At 40.7% G+C, this 23356-nt stretch overlaps 1 protein-coding gene across 4 annotated transcripts in view; it reads right to left on the minus strand.

Annotated features, from left to right (window-relative positions):
* EBF1 (EBF transcription factor 1) overlaps positions 1-23356 on the minus strand; it is a 490083-nt gene that overhangs the window by 134507 nt on the left and 332220 nt on the right. For all 4 annotated transcript variants that reach the window (XM_073649881.1, XM_073649880.1, XM_073649877.1 and 1 more), the window contains exon 7: positions 2898-2979. In XM_073649881.1, the coding sequence (XP_073505982.1) occupies positions 2898-2979 (82 nt within the window). The remainder of the gene's footprint in view (positions 1-2897; positions 2980-23356) is intronic.

The following is a 23356-nucleotide window of genomic DNA, read 5'->3' on the forward strand; positions in this document are numbered from 1 at the left end:
TCACCTGCGGGGGCATTGCAGGGAAATCGAACACTTACTGCTGAGTTATTTCACACAGAAGAGATGATTGAGGAAGGACAACTTCTGGAAATAGGTTATTAGTTAAAAGTTAAACAAAAACGGGTCTGTATGATGGGGACAACCTTTAATTGCCCCTAATGCGGTATATTCTTATTGCATTCTTACAGAAATACCCTAGGCCCCATAAATTCCCAGTTAAGAACAAATTACACTTTATAGAGGTTGTCTTTAATTGCGTACTGTAGTAATGACACATGGTAATGGAGTCAGTAGGACCCTTCACTTATTTTCCACTCTCCAAACCTTTTACATTTTAAAAAAAAACTGCATAGGTTGTGAAATGAGGCCAAATTACGAGCCGCTCGCATGTAAGAGGAAGGTGGAATGGATTTTAAATGGACTACCGATGATGTCATGCCCATTTAGACTCCCAGCACCTGCTTTGATCTCCAGCAAATTAAAATATTACATTTTTGTTGTAGTTTGCAATTTAATTAACTGCACTAATTGAATTTTCCTAAGTGGCTGAATATGTAGGGGGAAAGTCTTCAATGTGTTATGGTGAGGTCCATTAAGAAAGGTGGGAGAAATCCTTAGAAAATAAAATCCAGAATGACGCATATATAGGGGTTTTTTTTATACCTCATGTCGTTTTTAGTTATTTTTACTATATGACTTTTTCATTGGTCTGCTTTTAACCAGATCCTAAACATCCCTGTCACTTCCCATAAAAGTGTTATTTTAACACGGTATAAATACCGCTTTTCTCCTGAATTTGGTGTCGCTTATTTTTTGTTCCTGTGCCTCTCGGTTCTTGAGATATGACCCCCTTTTCCTAGGGGGTTTTGCACCTGCTTCGTCTCCACCACCTTCCCCTTATGGCCACTGCCCTCTACTGTGCTCCACATTAGGTTTTGCAAGTAGCCCAGCCTGCCTCCATGACATCATCTACCTAGGCCTATATAAGGCCCACCAAGACACGCATCTATAGGCACAGGTGTGTGGTCTTAGAGGGCCTTAAATAGGCCTAGGTATAAATATTTCTACACCTGTATTCTGTTTGTTTTCTGTGCGCCTCTATCAGCTCCTGATCTGCCGCTGCCTTGTGACCTTTCATATCTACGGCCTTCGTTGCTTTGGACCCTCCTACATCTTCTCTGCACCGGTCCTCCTGTGGTCTCCAGTGTGCCAAGTCTTCGCTCCACATGTGTCTTCCTGTCTGCTACACCAACACTTGGGGTTCTTGTGCCCACCAGGACCTGAACCCACCTCACTAGGATCCACCTCACTAGGTAAGCCTAATAATATAGTGTAGATCTAGCCCTGAAGAACACTACCATAGAGAATAGTTGAGGACCACACCTAGTTGGATTACAAGACAGGGAAGAAGGGTCCATATCTCAGGAATTGAGAGGCGCAGGAATACAAGAAAAACAACGCCAGATTCAGTAGAATAGCGGCATTTACACCAAGTAAGAAAAATACACATTTATGGTAAATTACAGGTCCTTTTTAAGTAGGAGGAGAAAAGAGTAGAAAAGCCAGGTGGACCTCTGTGCTTTACCAATAACTAAAGCCACTTCTTTCTATGATATGTTGAGGGGTCTCACATATCAGAAGACATCTATGGCATATTCTATCAATATTATATCAGGGTTAGTCATCAGTGTACCATTAAATGGATTGTTCCATCAGATTCTTGCCACTGACCTGGATCTTAGGATCCCTGGTGGTCATCTGGAAATGTCCATTACAAGATGCCTCTCACAATGAAGGGACCACTATGAAATATAAGCCCTCAACAAGACCGCGAAAGTCACTCTGGATAATTGGGAATCACTCTATGAAGACAGATGCAGTATTGCAGTAAACTTATCAGGTTTAGAACAGAGTCCTAAAAATTGGACATGAGTTGGGCCAGGCATAGGGGTGTGCGAACTGAGAAGTTGCACATATAAGCTGTCTATCCTGAACGGGTCACTTTTGATTGCTCAGCACCATTGGCTTGTAACCACCACAAATCTTAATGTGTGTTGTATATCAGCATTATTTAGCTGGCACTGTTCGCACTGTTATTAATTTACATATTATTTTTGGAGTTGTTACTTGGTCACTATGTGGTGGTATTTTTCATTTTGCCATTGTGTGGCACTTCTACATACTTCACTCATTCTTCTAACATACTTCTACATTCTACAGCACTAAGGTATATTATTTTTCAGTATCAGTTGCAGTGGCGAGTGTATGGTGGTGTTATGTGGGCACCATAAGGTATGGTGCTTATTCTTAGGTACTGTTTGGTGTGGTTTATTTGGACACTGTGTAACCTTACAACCATATTATCCAACATAAGGCTGATCTTGTACTTTGGCAACGCACTTATGCACCCCCATACGGCAAAACATCATACATTTCATTACAAAAAGATTTGAAGACAACATCCCTTCTATTAAAGGGTTATTCCCATCTCTAAGATCCTATCCCTATATGTAGTAGGTGTAATAATAATAATATTAGCAAATATCTCCAATTAGAAATGTTATATAGTTCTTCTGATTAGCTATGCCGATTGCCCCATATGCAGGGCATTGCAGTAGCTTAGATATTCATGGTTACAACCATTATAACCATGCATATCTAAGCTACTGCAATGCCCTGCACATGGGGTAAGCGATTTAGCTAATCAGAAGAACTATACAACATTTCAAATTGGAGATATTTGCTAATATTATTATTATTACACCTACGACTTATTGGGATAGGATATCGGAGATGAGAATGCCTCTTTAGGTTATTAAATAATGACAAATAGGTAAAAAAGCATACTATAATTTTTTTTACAGTTTCAATTAAATTATTAAAAAAAATCTTTTTACCTGGAATCTGCGCATGTCTCTCGGGTTTCCAGCATTCTTCAGACAATTTTGGTTACACTTTAGAAAGAATTTTAGGAAGAATCTGTAAATGGAAAAAAAAAGAGAATGATAAGAATTTTTTTTTCTGAATGTTAGCCATGAATAATTTAAAAAAAAACTTACACATAATACAACCAGATAATTCTTCCTTCCATACTAACATGCACAACTTTGCTCTCTATTAATAACACCTAATTGATCAGTACTGGTTCCATAAATCCCGAATTATTTAGATTGTCTTTGAAGAAAATTGAAAAGTCACAACTAACTGAAAAAAATGATAAAAAAATTAAGATTTTGGAAAATTTTTATACTATAAAAGCCATAAGAATAGTTAAAAAATATAATAAAGGTGAAAGTGCACAACAAATGATTTGGATATGCCATGCTGTGGAGAAATGGATAAACCCGTTAAATAGTATTTTTAGTTTTATTTCTTCCTTTTTTTTAATCATAAATCAATAGTACATGTGTAAACAATAAACTTTCTAATATAGCTTGTTAGAAAAATCTATTTCTTTCTCCTCCTGGTCTGATCTTTCATTCTCAAAATTCTCAGTTCACAGGTACAATCTATTTTCAGTGAGTACAGAATTTTCCATTACTGAGATAGGAGATGACAGTTGGTGCTCATAAAGTTCTATGGAGAACTGCAAGTGTCGTTTCAGGAGAACTTGCAGCAGAATGTCTGTGTCTGCCTCTAGCTACTCCCTAGAATGTCTGTGTCTGATTCTAGCTCCTCCTTAGAATGTCTGTGTCTGGCTCTAGCTCCTCCCTAGAATATCTGTCTGCCTCCATTTCCTCCCTAGAATGTCTGTGTCTGCCTCTAGCTCCTCCCTAGAATATCTGTCAGCCTCCAGCTCCTCCCTAGAATGTCTGTGTCGGCCTCTAGCTCCTCCTTAGAATGTCTGTGTTGCCTCTAGCTCCTCCCTAGAATGTCTGTGTCTGCCTCTAGCTCCTCCCTGGAATGTCTGTGTCTGCCTCTAGCTCCTCCCTAGAATGTCTGTCTGCCTCTAGCTCCTCCCTAGAATGTCTGTGTCTTTCTCTAGCTCCTCCCTAGAATGTCTGTATCTGCCTCTAGCTCCTCCCTAGAATGTCTGTGTCTGCCTCTAGCTCCTCCCTAAAATGTCTGTCTGCCTCCAGCTCCTCCCTAGAATGTCTGTGTCTGCCTCTAGCTCCTCCCTAGAATGTCTGTGTCTTTCTCTAGCTCCTCCCTAGAATGTCTGTATCTGCCTCTAGCTCCTCCCTAGAATGTCTGTATCTGCCTATAGCTCCTCCCTAGAATGTCTGTGTCTGCCTCTAGCTCCTCCCTAGAATGTCTGTGTCTGCCTCTAGCTCCTCCCTAGAATGTCTGTGTCTGCCTCTAGCTCCTCCCTAGAATGTCTGTGTCTTTCTCTAGCTCCTCCCTAGAATGTCTGTATCTGCCTCTAGCTCCTCCCTAGAATGTCTGTGTCTGCCTCTAGCTCCTCCCTAAAATGTCTGTCTGCCTCCAGCTCCTCCCTAGAATGTCTGTGTCGGCCTCTAGCTCCTCCCTAGAATGTCTGTGTCTTTCTCTAGCTCCTCCCTAGAATGTCTGTATCTGCCTCTAGCTCCTCCCTAGAATGTCTGTATCTGCCTATAGCTCCTCCCTAGAATGTCTGCGTCTGCCTCTAGCTCCTCCCTAGAATGTCTGCGTCTGCCTCTAGCTCCTCCCTAGAATGTCTGTGTCTGCCTCTAGCTCCTCCCTAGAATGTCTGCGTCTGCCTCTAGCTCCTCCCTAGAATGTCTGCGTCTGCCTCTAGCTCCTCCCTAGAATGTCTGTGTCTGCCTCTAGCTCCTCCCTAGAATGTCTGTGTCTGCCTCTAGCGCCTCCCTAGAATGTATGTGTCTGCCTCTAGCTCCTCCCTAGAATGTGTGTGTCTGCCTCTAGCGCCTCCCTAGAAGGTGTTTTTCCACTTTAATTTTGGGGGTGACTCCAAATCCAGGCCTCCATTGGTTAATACATTTGATTTCCATTGATGATTTTTGTGTGATTTTGTTGTCAGCACATTCAACTTTGTACAGAACAAAGTATTCAATGAGAATATTTCATTCATTCAGATCTAGGATGTGTTATTTCAGTGTTCCCTTTATTTTTATATCAGATGATCATATTTAAAGGAAACCTAGTATTTGATCTGCGGGCAGGATGATATAGAGCAGGAGGAGCTGATCAGATTAATATACATTTTGTGGGAAAAGTTTCAGTAAAACTTACATTTTATTGATTACAATCCCGGGTATTTGTATCATATGAGTCCAGTGGGCGGTCTAATCAGTGATTGACAGTCTTCACTATATGACTGTGCATGCAGATTGCTGTCAATTACTAGTAGGACCGCCCACTGGACTCACCGGGGATTTGAATGAATAATATACATCTTAGGGTAGGTTCACACGACAGATTTCTTCATACAGTGGGTACGGAAAGTATTCAGACCCCTTTAAATTTTTCACTCTTTGTTTCATAGCAGACATTTGATAAATTCTAAAAAGTTCATTTTTTTCTCATTAAAGTACACTCTGCACCGCATCTTGACCGAAAAAAAAACAGAAATGTAGAAATTTTAGCAAATTTACTAAAAAATAAAAAGTGAAATATCACATGGTCATAAGTATTCAGACCCTTTGCTCAGACACTCATATTTGTCACATGATGTCTATTTCCTTGTGATCCTCCTTGAGATGGTTCTACTCCTTCATTGGAGTCCAGCTGTGTTTAATTAAACTGATAGGACTTGATTTGGAAAGGCACAAACCTGTCTATATAAGACCTCATAGCTCACAGTGAATATCAGACCATATGAGAATCATGAGCTCAAAGGAACTGCCCAAGGAGCTCAGAGACAGAATTGTGGCAAGACACAGATCTGGCCAAGGTTACAAAAGAATTTCTGCATGGCTCAAGGTCCCTAAGAGCACAGTGGCCTCCATAATCCTTAAATGGAATAAGTTTGGAACCACCAGAAGTCTTCCTAGACCTGGCCATCCAGCCAAACTGAGCAATCGTGGGAGAAGAGCCTTGGTGAGAGAGGTAAAGAAGAACCCCAAGATCACTGTGGCTGAGCTCCAGAGATGCAGTAGGGAGATGAGAGAAAGTTCCACAAAGTCAACTATAACTGCAGCCCTCCACCAGTCGGGCCTTTATGGCAGAGTGGCCCGACGGAAGCCTCTCCTCAGTGCAAGACATATGAAAGCCCGCATAGAGTTTGTTCAAAAACTCATGAAGGACTCCCAGACTATGAGAAATAAGATTCTCTGGTCTGATGAGACGAAGATAGAACTTTTTGGTGATAATTCTAAGCGGTATGTGTGGAGAAAACCAGGCACTGCTCATCACCTGCCCAATACAATCCCAACAGTGAAACATGGTGGTGGCAGCATCATGCTATGGGGGTGTTTTTCAGCTGCAGGGACAGGACGACTAGTTGCAATTGGAGGAAACATGAATGTGGCCAAGTATATCCTGGATGAAAACCTCTTCCAGAGTGCTCTGGACCTCAGACTTGGCCGAAAGGTTCACCTTCCAACAAGGTAATGACCCTAAGCACACAGCTAAAATAACAAAGGAATGGCTTCAGAACAACTCCCCATTTTTGACTGGTCCAGCCAGAGCCCTGACCTAAACCCAATTGAGCATCTCTGGAGAGACCTGAAAATGGCTGTCCACCAACGTTCACCATCCAACCTGACGGAACTGGAGAGGATCTGCAAGGAAGAATGGCAGAGGATCCCCAAATCCAGGTGTGAAAAACTTGTTGCATCATTCCCAAGAAGACTCATGACTGTACTAGCTCAAAAGGGGGCTTCTACTCAATACTGAGCAAAGGGTCTGAATACTTATGACCATGTGATATTTCAGTTTTACTTTTTTAATAAATTTGCAAAAATTTCTACATTTCTGTTTTTTTTCAGTCAAGATGGGGTGCAGAGTGTACTTTAATGAGAAAAAAATGAACCTTTTAGAATTTACCAAATGGCTGCAATGAAACAAAGAGTGAAAAATGTAAAGGGGTCTGAATACTTTCCGTACCCACTGTATATCCCAAAATTGCTTGACACACTAGTATATAACATTTGTAAGTAGCTTGTTACACTTGTAACAACCAGGGATGGACCTGAATGCATTTTATATTAATAAAGACATAAAATAAAGAATAAATCTATAAATATTATTAAACATTTGATTGACCAATAACCTGTCGACATAAAGTGGATTTTAGCAGATTACTGCGGCAGGTGTCTTACAGGACGGGCGACAATTATAGCGTAGTGACAAGACAAGTAGCCATCGCTGCCAAGAGCTGAGGAACACGAGTAAGGTTGGCATCCTCCTCGCCAAAGAAACCAGTAAGCATGGAGGATACGGTCCTCTGCGGCACGGCGGCATAGCTGTCAGCGCGCTCTCATTCACAGCCCAACACATAAAGTGCGCTGACACCAGATACTCAATTTATCCACAGGGTGAGGTGAGGATTGCTGGCAGAAAGCTGCGCCCTCGTCCCCCTCCTGTAGCCTTCACTTCGCTGTCAGCAGAATGTCTCCATCACATCGAGAAGTCTCCAGCCGCCATATAGAAGCATTGCAGAATTATAGAATTATATTCCTTAACAGATAACAATTTTTTTTTTCTTTCCTCTATTGGATTCTATATTATGTCCGTTATATTTACATATTAACCCCTTCATGACCCGGCGATTTTCCGTTTTTGCCCTTTTTTTCCTATCCTTTTTTTTTTCGTTGATGGAGCTTTTTTTTGCCTAGTGCCAAGCTGATCTTTTTATTCATACCCCTTTGGATTACATATTACCTTTTATTACATTTTTGGAGGACGTGTGGCAACTGAAAATTTCAATCCTGCCATTTTTCTTTTTTTTTTTAAAGGAATTAGTCAGCAGGTTTTTGCTAATTAATCTGAAAGCAGCATAATGTAGGGGCAGAGAGCCTGATTCCAGGGATGTGTCACTTGCTCAGCAGCTTGCTGTAGATTCAATACAGTCAGTGTTTTATCAGCAGGAGATTATCACTGCCAGACTAGGTGTCTTGTGCCAGCTAGTCCAGCTAATGTGTGTAACCACACCCCCACCAATGATTGGCAGCTTGCTGACAGTGTACACAGGAAGCTGCCAATCAGAGATGTGGGTGGGGTTATACACATACACAGCTCAGCATTCTGACCACAGCAGAGAAAACAGGAATTCTATCAAAACTGCACCAAGCAGCCCAGTAAGTGATACATCGCTGGAATCAGGGTCTCTGCCCCTACATCATGCTGCTCTCATATTACATAATGAAAACCTGCTGACATATTCAATTTAGCCTACGGTTTAAATACATTTATATCAAATGTGTTACTTTTTTATTTCTGAACTGAGAAGGGAGGATGGATTTAAACATTTTTTTATATCGATTTTTCTTAATTTTTTTTTTTACTTTACTGGTTTTAGTCCTTTCTAGGTAACTTGACCCTACAAGTTTGTAGCATATAGGAATATTACTCATGTCCGCATACAGTTTTTGTCCGGTCAATGCACATGGGCCAGTAAGTAATCAACAATCGTCCTATGTAAATGAGCAAGTAGTTAAAGGGAATGTTCACAGTGCTGTAGTATTTGTTGACAATATAATAATAATAATAACTCTAATAATAGTAAAATGCCATCTAATAATTCTTAGGGGGTTCAGCCAGACATCCGATTTTTGAGTATGAGTGCTATCCATTTTTTTCACGGATAGCACTTGTACCTGTGATAGTCTATGGAGCCATTCACGTGTTTGATTTTGCGCAGAGACATGTTCGACTTTTTTCTCGGACCAAGTGGTTCTTGGAAATTCACGGAAACATGTTTGATTTTGATCAAAATGGGTCGGATCAAAATTAGTTATGAAAGTCAATGGTTCTGTGTAAAAATCGGATCGCACTCAGATGACATCCGAGTGCAGTCTGATTTTCACGAACTCTCAGAATGGAGAAGAAGGAATTTTTTTTATTTTTATTTTACCATGTCCGAACTTTAATCAAACTCCGATCAGAGAATGATCAGGACAATCGGTCTGTTTTTCACGTACGTGCAAAAATCAGACGGCTGCTCAAGCCCTAACAAATAGCTAAATGTAAGTCCTTGTGAAACGTTATGTGACCCTTTAATAATGTGTTGCTTATAATAATCCACCATGGTTTATATAAAGGCGTTAAGACCGGACTGACGCAGCTCTCCGTGTTTATGGATGCTATGTTGTCTCCCCTCAATGCTTCAGATCCAATGTGTATTTGCGTCTCTGCTCTTGAGGGGTCACTGCCTTGCGAGAGATGTGACAGGCCCACTACTTTATTATCACATTAGCACAGGGAAGAAGCCACATAATTAACAGAACTTATCTTCATTTACTTGCTGAAAGCTGTAATATTCAATCATGCGCTTCTGCCTAATTGCTTTGTCTGCCTTTAACTGTTTTTCGCAACACGAGATACGAGACCCGGGTAGCGTTTCGCTCCGACTACAGATCCTTGCAAGACTTCTTCACAATAATATAGGATTAGCGTAGCCATTCGTGTATCCGATACCCAGGACTGGCAAGAAAAACACTGATATCATGGAAATGTTTCTGATCACAATGAGCGTGGTTATAGGGATTATTCTGGATTGTCAGTAATCCTGACATGGCTGATTACTCAGAACAATAGAGCGCATTCAACTGCATTGCAGATTGAAAGAGTGACTTTAGGTCTACTGTCCCTTTAAAGGGAATCTGTTAGCAGTTTTTGCTATATAATCTGAGAGCAGCATAATATAGGGCAAGACATCCTGATTCCAGCGATGTGTCACTTACTGGGCTGCTTGTCTGATGAAGATGTAGCAAAGCTAAGACTTTTGGGCTGTGTGTAACCCCGCCCACACTCCTGATTGGCAACTTCCTGTGTACATTGTTAGCAAGCAGCCAATCAGTGTTAGGGGCGGGGTTACACAGATTAACTGGACTGCTGAGCACTGACACCTAGTCAGGCAACAACACACAGCCTGATAAGTGACACATCTCTGGAATCAGGCTCCCTTGTCTCATATTATGCTGCTATCAGATTAAATAGCAAAACACTGCTGACAGATTCCCTTTAATACATTACATACAAAGGGGTTTAAACTAATTTAGTAGATATTCTCTGTGTTATCACCTTATCAGGTATTACTTTTTTTTTAAATTTAATTCTCTATATACATAGATATTAGATAGATAATAGATACATGATAGATAGATAATAGATAGATAATAGATAGATAATAGATACATGATAGATAATAGATAGATAATAGATAGATAATAGATACATGATAGATAATAGATAGATAGATGATAGATAGATAATAGATAGATGATAGATAGATAATAGATAGATAGATATTAGATAGATAATAGATGCATGATTGATAGATAATAGATAGATATTAGATATATATTAGATAGATAATAGATGATAGATGATAGATAGATAATAGATAGATAATAGATAGATAATAGATAGATAATAGACAATAGATAGATAATAGATAGATGATAGATAGATAATAGATAGATAGATAGATAATAGATAGATAGATGATAGATGATAGATAAGAGATAGATAATAGATAGATAATAGATAGATAATAGATGATAGATAATAGATAGATGATAGATAAGAGATAGATAAGAGATAGATAATAGATAAATAATAGATAGATAATAGATAGATATGAGATAGATGATAGATAGATAGATGATAGATAGATAGATAATCGATAGATAATAGATAGATGATAGATAGATGATAGGCAGATGATAGATAGTAGATAGATGGTAGATAAATAATAGATAGATGATAAATAGATAGATGATAGATAGATCGATAATAGATAATAGATAATAGATAGATAGATAGATAATAGATAGATAATAGATAGATAATAGATAGATGATAGATAATAGATAGATGATAGATAGATAGATGATAGACAAATGATAGATAATAGATGATAGATAGATGATAGATAGATAGATGATAGATAGATAATAGATAGATAATAGATAGATGATAGATAGATAGATGATAGATAGATAATAGATAGATAATAGATAGATGATAGATAATAGATAGATGATAGATAGATAGATGATAGATAAATGATAGATAATAGATAGATGATAGATAGATGATAGATAGATGATAGATAATAGATAGATGCTAGATAGATAGATGATAGATAATAGATAGATGATAGATAATAGATAGATAATAGATAGATGATAGATAATAGATAGATAATAGATAGATAATAGATAGATGATAGATGATAGATTATAGATAGATAGATAGATAGATACTATAGATAATAGATAGATAGATAATAGATAGATGATAGATAATAGATAGATAATAGATAGATTATAGATAATAGATGATAGATAGATAATAGATTGATGATAGATAATAGATAGATAATAGATAGATGATAGATAATAGATTATAGATAGATTATAGATGATAGATAATAGATAGATGATAGATAATAGATAGATGATACATAGATGATAGATAGATAGATAGATAATAGATAGATGATACATAGATGATAGATAGATAGATAATAGATAGATATATTAACCTACACTTATATTTATGTCGTATTTTAACCTCTTTAATCCAAAATTGAAGAAATTACATCAGAGATCAGAGTGCAGCTTCTAGTGCCGTCCCGGCTATTGTCTACATGGATTCAGGGCTCCTTATATTTGTCTAAGACCAAAGCACAACTGTTCGCCTAGAGAGGCCGGCGGGAGGTAGAGAAGATGGCGGCCTGGGGGGAGGGGGTTGGCTTGGGAGTGTGTGATTCAGAGTCTAGAAACACTTTCACATGTAATCTCACCGTTAAATTATTCATATCCCTATAAATTGTTGGGCTTGTGGGTCTGGCTACTGTTTTATCCTCTATTATTTAGTAGAACAAATCAACTCAACGGTTGAGTTATCACCAATTATTATCACTCCCCCAAAAAATTACTGGCTGTATTTTCCAGACAGACCACTTACAATCACATATTAATATTAGATTATGTGTCTTGGCAGAGCAATAACTCTAAGGGATCGTTAAATCCATTCACATCAGTGCCAACTAGTATCGGCTTAAAATGGCAAAAGGCTTCTAGGGGTATAATTATTATTAGTCACTGACTGGTTGATAAATTTCTAGTGATTTATAAAAAGCAAAAAAATCTTTTCAGAAACAGCGCCACACCTGGCTATAGGTTGTGTCTGGTATTGCAGCTCAGCTCCATTAAAGTGAATGAAGTTGAGCTGCAATGTCAGATACATCCTGAGGACTGGTGTGGCGCTGGACGTGTTTTTTGAAAAACGGGCAATCCCCTTAATGGAACTCATTACGTACCTTCGTATGTTGGGATAGTAAACTGATATAACAAGGAATATATACCGTTTAATTTCAAGTGAGGTCAAAGGGGTTGTCCACTTTCAGGAAAGTGGGTCCCCAAATGCCGTAAAATACCTAAAAAAACAAACTTAGCATATACTCACCCTCCCTGGGTCCAGCACCGGTTCCCCGCCACTGCTTTGGTCCTGGTGGCTTGGCTGCAGAGGTGACGTTCCCGCTCTAGCTAATACCTGCTGTGCTGCTGTGATGCTGCGCTCAGTGCACAAGCCACTGAGCTCAGTGGTTGTGTGGCGCCCTGCTGCGCATTGGTGCCACAGATCCCAGAGGGGTGCATGGACGGATTCCTCCACAAGAGGCCCTCATAGCATTCACACACCTCCACCTTCCACCTCAGACCAGCAGGGGGAGCCCGGATAGGGATGTAAAAAGGGAAGGTGGAGCTAGGCAGTTCAGTCTAGTCTGGAATCTACAGCCTGGAGTATGCAGTCTACAGTCTGCTCCAGCCAGAGAGGTTGACAGGTCAGTACAGACTCAGTGAGCTCAGTTAGTGAGCCTAAGGCGTGCCGACACCGTAAGAGTGGTGAAGAGTAGCGAGGCCTACTGGAAGTGTGAAGCCTAGTGAGTGGCAGAAGGCGAGTGTAGTAAGCGAGCTACATAGGGGGCAGAGAAGCTTAGCCAGCTCACCCCAAGACCATATACCGGACACCGGGTCCGTGTCTGCAGGGATCTCTACGACCAGCAGAAACAACCAGAACCCCTGGGGAACTATATGTCCCAGGAATACCAAAATCTGACTGTTATACCAGGGTCAGGAGTCACGGAGGCCCAAGAGACCAGGGAGTGTGATCTCCAACAGAAGGCCCTACCACCAGGTCAGCAGGTGCAAGACAGAGACCAAGTTAGGCCTAGCTCCAGGCAGTTCATAAACTTATCAGGAAAAGGCAAGAAACAGGAGGCCCCACACCCGCTCACTGGGGAGAGTCCTGATATGCACCCTTCACCCTACAGTGCCCTGGATCGTGCCTGAAACACCACCAGTAAAGGTACTGAAGTGAACTCTGGTGTGCATGCCTATTCTTCTACCCTTCCTCTGACCCGGCTGGGTCCCCTCTGTCCTGCATCCCTTCTCCTACGCTGCCCTGAGGCTCCACCTGTGGGGAGCCGCACCAACTAAGCTGCCTGAACACCGGCTTCAGAGGACTGTCGCAGCGCTGGTGATCCTCACCAGACACCACGGGTGGCGTCACAAACAATTTCACCTTTCCCATACACCTTTCCCCCTTTCCTTCCTTTTTAAGAGTGACCCCAGGGTACGGGCCCGGGAGCCGGCCACCGCGGCATCCCCAAAACCAACAACAAGGCCCGGGCGCCGAGTCGTCCCCATCCCCTGGGCGCGTCAGTTGTCTGCAGCGGTGACATCACCACTGCTGCCAAGACATTGAGACCAGAGCAGCGGTGGGAAGCTGGCGCTGGACCGAGGGAAGGTGAGTACATGCTGAGTTTGTCATTTTAGGTACTTTACAGAGTTTGGGGCCAACTTTCCCTTTTTAAAGGGGTTGTCCACTTTTTATCCTTATTTCAACAAATGTGTTGAGCTCATTATTTTTTTTTTTTACTGATACATAACTATTACAAATTCTCCTCCTGAACTTCTCAGTCCAGCTTTTTACAGATAAAAATACGTCACCAGTTGTTGATCCGGCATAGAACTCTGATAAAAAGTGTTTGATTTCCCTGGAGCTCCCCCTCAGGAGAAATGAAGAATTACAATTATCAGGTCCTCCAATGCGAGAGATGCTCTTTTTTGCCACTGGGTAATAGTAAAAGGTCCTAATTTGGGACCCTCTCTTTAGTAATTAATGCTTTTTCTTTATTTTTTTTTAAGAACAGATTTAAACTAATGAATGAAGATTTCAGCGCTGTGATACAGGCTTACAATCGAATAGACTATTCTGTAAATGCAGATATTAATTCACGGTAATAGAACCTTCTGACTTCCATGGAACTGCTGAAAATGTTAATAGCCTGTATACGTGTACATATATATATATATATATATATATATATATATATATATATATATATATATGTAAATATATATATTTGTACATATATAAATAAAAAATATATATATACATATAAAAAATATAAATAAATATACACATATAAAAAATATATATACACTACAGACCAAAAGTTTGGACACACCTTCTCATTTAAAGATTTTTCTGTATTTTCATGACTTTGAAAATTGTACATTCACACTGAAGGCATCAAAACTATGAATTAACACATGTGGAATTATATACTTAACAAAAAAGTGTGAAACAACTGAAAATATGTCTTATATTCTAGGTTCTTCAAAGTAGCCACCTTTTGCTTTGATGACTGCTTTGCACACTCTTGGCATTCTCTTGATGAGCTTCAAGAGGTAGTCACCGGAAATGGTCTTCCAACAATCTTGAAGGAGTTCCCAGAGATGCTTAGCACTTGTTGGCCCTTTTGCCTTCACTCTGCGGTCCAGCTCACCCCAAACCATCTCGATTGGGTTCAGGTCTGGTGACTGTGGAGGCCAGGTCATCTGGCATAGCACCCCATCACTCTCCGTCTTGGTCAAATAGCCCTTACACAACCTGGAGGTGTGTTTGGGGTCATTGTCCTGTTGAAAAATAAATGATGGTCCAACTAAACGCAAACCGGATGGAATAGCATGCCGCTGCAAGATGCTGTGGTAGCCATGCTGGTTCAGTATGCCTACAATTTTGAATAAATCTCCAACAGTGTCACCAGCAAAGCACCCCCACACCATCACACCTCCTCCTCCATGCTTCACGGTGGGAACCAGGCATGTAGAGTTCATCCGTTCACCTTTTCTGAGTCGCACAAAGACACGGTGGTTGAAACCAAAGATCTCAAATTTGGACTCATCAGACCAAAGCACAGATTTCCATTGGTCTAATGTCCATTCCTTGTGTTCTTTAGCCCAAACAAGTCTCTTCTGCTTGTTGTCTGTCCTTAGCAGTGGTTTCCTAGCAGCTATTTTACCATGAAGGCCTGCTGCACAAAGTCTCCTCTTAACAGTTGTTGAAGAGATGTGTCTGCTGCTAGAACTCTGTGTGGCATTGACCTGGTCTCTAATCTGAGCTGCTGTTAACCTGCGATTTCTGAGGCTGGTGACTCGGATAAATTTATCCTCAGAAGCAGAGTTGACTCTTGGTCTTCCTTTCCTGGGGCGGTCCTCATGTGAGCCAGTTTCTTTGTAGCGCTTGATAGTTTTTGCAACTGCACTTGGGGACACTTTCAAAGTTTGACCAATATTTCGGACTGACTGACCTTAATTTCTTAAAGTAATGATGGCCACTCGTTTTTCTTTACTTAGCTGCTTTTTTCTTGCTATAATACAAATTCTAACAGTCTATTCAGTAGGACTATCAGCTGTGTATCCACCTGACTTCTGCACAACACAACTGATGGTCCCAACCCCATTTATAAGGCAAGAAATCCCACTTATTAAACCTGACAGGGCACACCTGTGAAGTGAAAACCATTTCCGGTGACTACCTCTTGAAGCTCATCAAGAGAATGCCAAGAGTGTGCAAAGCAGTCATCAAAGCAAAAGGTGGCTACTTTGAAGAACCTAGAATATAAGACATATTTTCAGTTGTTTCACACTTTTTTGGTAAGTATATAATTCCACATGTGTTAATTCATAGCTTTGATGCCTTCAGTGTGAATGTACAATTTTCATAGTTATGAAAATACAGAAAAATCTTTAAATGAGAAGGTGTGTCCAAACTTTTGGTCTGTACTGTATATGCATATAAAAAATAAAAATAAACATGTATAATTTATATATATTTATAAAATATATGTGTACATAAATATATTAAAATATAAATATATATATATATATATATATATATATATATATAAACTTAAAAAGACGCGATAAACATAACATTATAACACCTCTCGAAAAATGTGACACCTCTGAAATAAATAATCTCACCCTTCCACCGTAGCTACAAGTATAATGAATTCCAGTGTGAGAAATATATGGACTGAATCCACTGGTGCTAATATAAATGTTTGCAATAAATCAAAATGAGCAATAATCCAGTCTTCCCAATGAGAGTGTCTCATTCCCAGCTCGGAGTGTCAGACTTCGTCTGACTCTCTGTCTCCTTCTTGTATTAACGGTTACTTGGCAGCCATGTCACATTCTCCTGCCGCTGGGAGGCTGACAGAGCCGATCAGGTGCTGTCCAAACATTTATTAAAACATTTGAAATGATGAATCTATCCAATTACTGCTATTAATGCGGCTAATGCTGAGTAACGAGGGGAGAGACGGCAGCATGCGTTCCCCGTCATTCATTAACCTGCACTTGTCAACAGCTCGCAGCCCCAAACCTAATCACCCGCGCTGGCCCCGCTCGCACACGCGTCACTTTTAATAAGTTGCTATACCGCCAATAAATTAATGGGAACTCATCTTCAGGGTGCCGGGTGGAGAGAAAACGCTGGGGAGACACTAGGATGTCAACAAGAGCCATTCCAAGTCTACAGATCGAGAGACTAAAATTACATTGGTGTCCCACACCGCATAAATCCCCCTATTATAACCTATTTACTTTCGTGCTTACTTCATATAGATCAAATCTGGACAACTATTTGTCCGATCAGACCAAGGTTATACTGTATACTATAATGATAGGGGTGCAAAGGTTATAGAGTCTGCCTAAGGCCACGTTCACACGTTCCTATGTTAAAGGACTTTAAGGCCACGTTCACACGTTGAGTATTTGGTCAGTATTTTACATCAGTATTTATAAGCCAAAATCAGGAGCGGAACAATCAGAGGAAAAGTATAATAGAAACACGTCACCAGTTCTGTATTTTTCACCCACTCATGGTTTTGACCAAATACTGAACGTGTGAACATGGCCTAAAAGTCCCTTTGCATAGAAACATAGGAAGACGTTAGATAATGGGGTCAGTTACAAATTTTTCTCTGGGGTCTAGGAACTTCATGTTACACCTCAGCTGTATAAATTCATCAAACCATACACTTTCTTATTGATATCTTAGATTTTTATTTCACTAATAATTAGCAATGATCGCGCATGCGCATCTTTCTTTATTCACTTCTGCGTGGAAAAACTGGTGAGGGAGAGTGCTGCTTGCCAATTTTTGAAAATCGCATACATATGATTGGAGACAGCTGGTCGAGCGCGACCAACTCTACATTGTCAGTAACGTTTAGAACTTCCATACAAGTGAATGGAGAGGCATGCGCAGTCAGCTCACCATTCCCAGCAGCGCAGTACACGGCCCCTTTATTGAATTCTATCCTACATTTATGGTAAATATTATGGAATATCCTTTTAAGGGTGCCCCTCTGCCACATATTTGGGTATGAGTATGACAAATGGTATCTTACTATGTATCTGGCGGGATGGTCACACATGACTGTCTTTCTCAATTCATTTGCGCATGCGCATCTTTCTCAATCTACTTTTACGGAGGAAAACTGGTTGCTTTCCAATTTTTGGAACCCTCATATAAATTATTGGACACAGTGGCGCAAGAGGGATCACCTCATCATTATCGAGGTTCTCAGAAACTTTTAGAACTCCCATACAAGCGAATGGAGAGAGCTGCGCATGCGCGGTCAGCTCTTTGTTCCCAACAGCGCAGTACGTGGCTCCTTTCTCGAGTTCTATCATACATTCATGGCAGATATTATGGAGTACCCTTTTAAGGATGCTCCTCTGCCACATTTTTAGGTTTGACAAACGGTATCTTACTAACTGATGTGATGGTCACCCATGAATGTCTTTCTCGATTCGCTTGTGCATGCGCATCTTTCTTGATTTATTTTTATGGGGGAAAACTGGCGATCGAGCGTGCTGCTTGTCAATTTTTGGAACCTCCGTATAAGTAATTGGACACAACTGTGCAAACACAATCACCTCTACATTATCGGTGTTCCCAGAAACTTTTAGAAGTCCAATTCAAGTCAATGGAGAGAGCTGCGCAAGCGCATTCACCTCTCCATTCTCAGTGACGGCTCTTTTCTCAAATTCCGTCACTTACTTATGACTTATCCTATTGAATAGCCCATTAAGACTACACCTCTGCCAAATAGTAACGTATGTCAAAAGATATCTTACTATTTGTATGGAGTAATGCCTATCAGGTTGTCTTTCTCAATTCTATGGGGGGAAATTGGTGTGCAAGAGGGCTCCTTGGCAATTTTTGTAACCCACATAAAAGTGACTAGAGACAGCCATGTAAGTGGTACCCCTCCCCCCTCCCATGTAGAGATATGAGAATTGATTTACCGAAACCCTGGTCCAGCGGCCACATCCAGACTCCATAGTCACTGGACGACTCCTACCTGCTGCACTTTCGATTAGCCGGCCTGGTGTGACGTCATCATCACCCAACATTGCCCCATGCCAACTAACCTAAAGGAGAGCGGCACATACCGGAAGGTAGGATGTGATTCCCAAGCCACGGGATATTGACTTGGCCACTGGACCAGTGTGTTGCGAATTTATTTGCCCAACTCCACCTCTACATTTTTGGAATTATCAGCAACTTTTAGAATGAATGAAAAAAGCCGTGAATGAACGGTCGCCTTTCCATTCTCACCAGCGTAAGACAGAGCAACCTACCCAAGATCTACCAGACAGTAATGGCCTATCCTATGAAATACCCTTATGCCATATGAGAAGGTATGAGTATTACAAATGAAAAAATGGTAAATTTACGCCATGTTACAGATTTTGAATCGGGGATCCAAGAGTTTCAAATTAAAAAACACCCAAAAGGTGCAAAAGCATTCTCCGCCTCCAAGACAGGAAACCTTCCACCATGCTTTGCTTATTCCAAATAAGAATATCCATTCTCCACCTCCAAGACACAAAATCCTCCACCATGCTTTGCTTATTCCAAATAAGAATCTCCGTTCTCTGCCTCCAAGACACGAAATCCTCCACCATGCTTTGCTTATTCCAAAGAAGAATCTCCGTACCGACTGATGTAGTGTAAACCGTATTCCGGATTAATTCTGTTTTTTGCCTCTATTTTTTTATTATTATTATTTTCTCCCTTCAGAGAACAATAATTCCTGAATCAACAACTAAATTATTTCAGCCACATCTTGATTCCGGTAAAACCCGACAGGAGTTACACCGCTTAACAGCATCTCGACAATTAGCATATTATAAGTACAAAAAAGAAAAAAATGATAAAGAGAGGAGGGGAATCAAGGGGCCGCCGCTGACTACCTCCAGTAATATAATTCCACTACTTAATGCAAAGTAAGAGGCATTATCGGGCTCACAATCCTCTTGCTTGGTGTTATCTTCCCTATCAGTAAATGAGACTCACAGTACACTGCAAGCCATAAATAATTCAGGGCTTGAGATGGCAATTATAGCAGCATGCACAACCACCATGAATATTTTATGAAGGCTAAAACAGCTCTCGGAATGAATCACAGATAGATGAACACACAGTACACACACTGAAAGTACACAGAATTCACACTGACAATGGACACACACATACGTTTTATGGGGGAGGCATTAAAAAAAAAAAGGGCGGACGTGCAATCTATCCAGTAATAAGTGGCTTACAATGCCTATGGGCGAACGAAAAAAAAAAACCCAATATATATAAATGTCGTCCTTTAAATAAAGCGCCATCCGGTTGCACAGCTGTTGCAATATTTAACCGCTGTAAAGATACTGAGGTTCTCGGGTTTTATGGCGAGGAATATCTGTAATGGCACCAGCTGTTTATTGGCAAAAGAATTGCTTTATGGCCTCCTTTAAGTGAATGCATTTTAACATTAAGATGTTAGGCTCCATCGTCGAGGTGATGACATCATAAGAATTGGCTGCGCTCATGTCCTGATGACATCACAAGAATTGGCTAGACTCATGTCCTGATGACATCACAAGAATTGGCTACACTGAGGTCTTGATGACATCACAAGAATTGGCTGCGCTGATGTCTTGACGACAACACAAGAATCGGCTGCACTGATGTCTTGATGACATCACAAGAATTGGCTACACTGATGTCTTGATGACATCACAAGAATTGGCTGCGCTGATGTCTTGATGACATCACAAGAATTGAGTGCTCTGAAGTCTTCATGACATCACAAGAACTGGCTACACTGATGTCTTCATGACATCACAAGAATTGGCTACACTGATGTCTTCATGACATCACAAGAACTGGCTACACTGATGTCTTCATGACATCACAAGAATTGGCTACACTGATGTCTTGATGACATCACAAGAACTGGCTAGACTCATGTCTTGATGACATCACAAGAACTGACTACACTGATGTCCTCATGACATCACAAAAATTGGCTACACTCATGTTTTGATGACATCACAAGAATTGGCTGCACTGATGTCTTGATGACATCATAAGAATTAGTTATAATGATGCCTTGGTGACTTCATAATGATTGGCTGAATTGAGATACTGATGAACCCATAAGGATCGGTTCTATTGATATATCAATGACATGGATCTCTGTATTAATATCTTGATGACATCACTCAAATTGTTCACATTGATATGATGATGTCACAATGATTGAAAAAACCCAAGAGAAAAAAAAAAGAGCATATACCCTACAGCAAGTAAATCAGTACATGGTAATAGTACATGTAAATAACATAGGATTCTTAGTTAACACTATTTTGGTCAAAAAAGAATAAAATCCATCCCACCACGATAAGGTGATCCCATAGGGACGGTCCTATTTTCTAGTATTAAAACCTCACCTTGTGTCAGCCAACCTCAATATGGATGGGGGCAGAATAGGACCCAGGCCCAAATGTTCAGAGACCTGCCCATGGGAAGCTATATAGATGAAATGTCTAGCTAAAAAAATTACACTACACATCTGAACACGAACTTATATAAAAAAAGCAATGACAAGGTGAACCCATCGGGACAGTCCTAACCTGTCTTTTGTAATAATGTCACAATGATTTGCTGCATTGAGACATCGATGAAATCACCAGAATTGGACATCACAAGGATATATTTGGAGACATTACTTTGTCATTACTGACACTTTGATGATAAGGATTGATGGAAAGACATTACCCTTATAAAAGTGTGGCACTTGGCTTCGTATGGCTTATAACCATCGTCCTATCATGGGGCAGGTTGGGGTATGATGCGATTGTGCACACTGATTCATTCACAAAGTGGCAGCCAGCTATGAATGCCTGGTTATATAGGGATGCCGTGTAAATACTGAATGTGAGTGTAACCGTGCATTAAGAAGGAGGGCAATGTGCACAGTCAGCGAGTAATACAGAGGGCAGTGTGTACTGACAGCCATACTAATGTGTTCTGCACAGCTGTGTGCAGCGCTGGCTATGGCTTTTCCATCTCATCTTTTGGAGGATGGGAGTTGCAGCTGTACCTATTTGCAGGTCGCGCATACCAGACATCAGAATATATTAAATTAAAGGGATTTCACAGGTTAACATTGATAGTTTATCCAAGTGGGATTATTGTGGTGTATTAGCACTGCAGTGTATACTAAAGTGCTCCAGGGGGCTTGAACCTGCGACCGCCTGTACAACATGTGGCAATGCTGTTGTACGCAATCACAGTTCTATGAAATCCAGTCTTCAATAAAGCCCTCACGTCATTGGATGACCATCATATTTAAATAGATAACGTTCCTCTGCCCTGACACGCCACCCGGAAGAAGCTGGGCGAAACGCGCGTCGGGACAGAGGAACACAGCTTCACACTCCTGGCTGCACCCCATTTCCAACTTCTTAAATGCCGCTGACATAACTGATGGCGGCATTTAAGAGGTTCCACTGCAGTTAGATTCAGGTGCTTGCTGTACAACACAGCCCACACCTGTTCTGTATGGAGTAAGCTCAACTCCTGAGCTCTCTCCATATATATCTGGCCCACCAGATACAGTGGGTGCCGGATGCTGGCATCAGCCTTGGTGCCAGAGTTAAAGGGGCATTCCCATTTCCAAGATACTATCCCAATACGCAGTAGGTGTAATAATAATAATATTAGCAAATACCTCCATTTAGAAATGTAGCATAGTTCTTCTCATTCGCTATGTCGCTTCTCACATGTGCAGGGCATTGCAGTAGCTTAGATGGTCCATGGTTACAACCACTCATATAGTGACAGTTGTTAGTGGTCGTAACAATGGATACCTAAGGACACCCAATGGATACCATGGATACCTAAGCTACTGCAATGCCCTGCACATGGGGTAACTGACATAGCTAATCAGAAGAACTATACTACATTTCTAATTGAAGGTATTTGCTAATATTATTATATGTACACCTACTACATTTTGGTATAGGATCTTGGATATGGGAATACCCCTTTACGTATGCTACTGGAATAAAGGAAGAGTCAGCAAATCTCCGGGGCCCTTCGATCATGAGTGAAATCTCTTGCAAACCTGTGATTTGGGGACGCTTCTTCATCCAGGGTCTGGAGAAGCGGAAAGTGGGCATGGTTAATGCCTACATTTGACAGCAACATACTTAAAGTGCCCCAACTGGATATTCCCCGACAACAACAAAAATTTTTGGCGAGTATGAGTATATCATTTGGCAAAACTATTTGACTTATCTGTGACCTTACATAGGACTGCATTTTCTTAAAGGGGTATTCCAATTTTTAGAAATGTATGACATATCTACCACCTTTTAAAGATAGTTGCAGCTCCCAGAAGTGGATCAGACATTTATGGCATATCTCATAGTGGTCAAATAGAGCAGCACCGAAGCGCTAAATGACAAAATCAGTATATGGTTACTTGCTATATGTTGATGCTTCCTAGTTAGGGAATGCTGATAGTTGTAGTCCATCAACAGCTGCATATTCCTAACCCCCTCCGCTGTACGCAGCGGGCTACCAGCTCTCCGGCAAGAGG

This window comes from Phyllobates terribilis, unplaced genomic scaffold (assembly GCF_046119375.1).
Source record: "Phyllobates terribilis strain yellow unplaced genomic scaffold, ASM4611937v1 Scaffold_10__3_contigs__length_209671492, whole genome shotgun sequence".
Lineage (NCBI taxonomy): Eukaryota > Metazoa > Chordata > Amphibia > Anura > Dendrobatidae > Phyllobates > Phyllobates terribilis.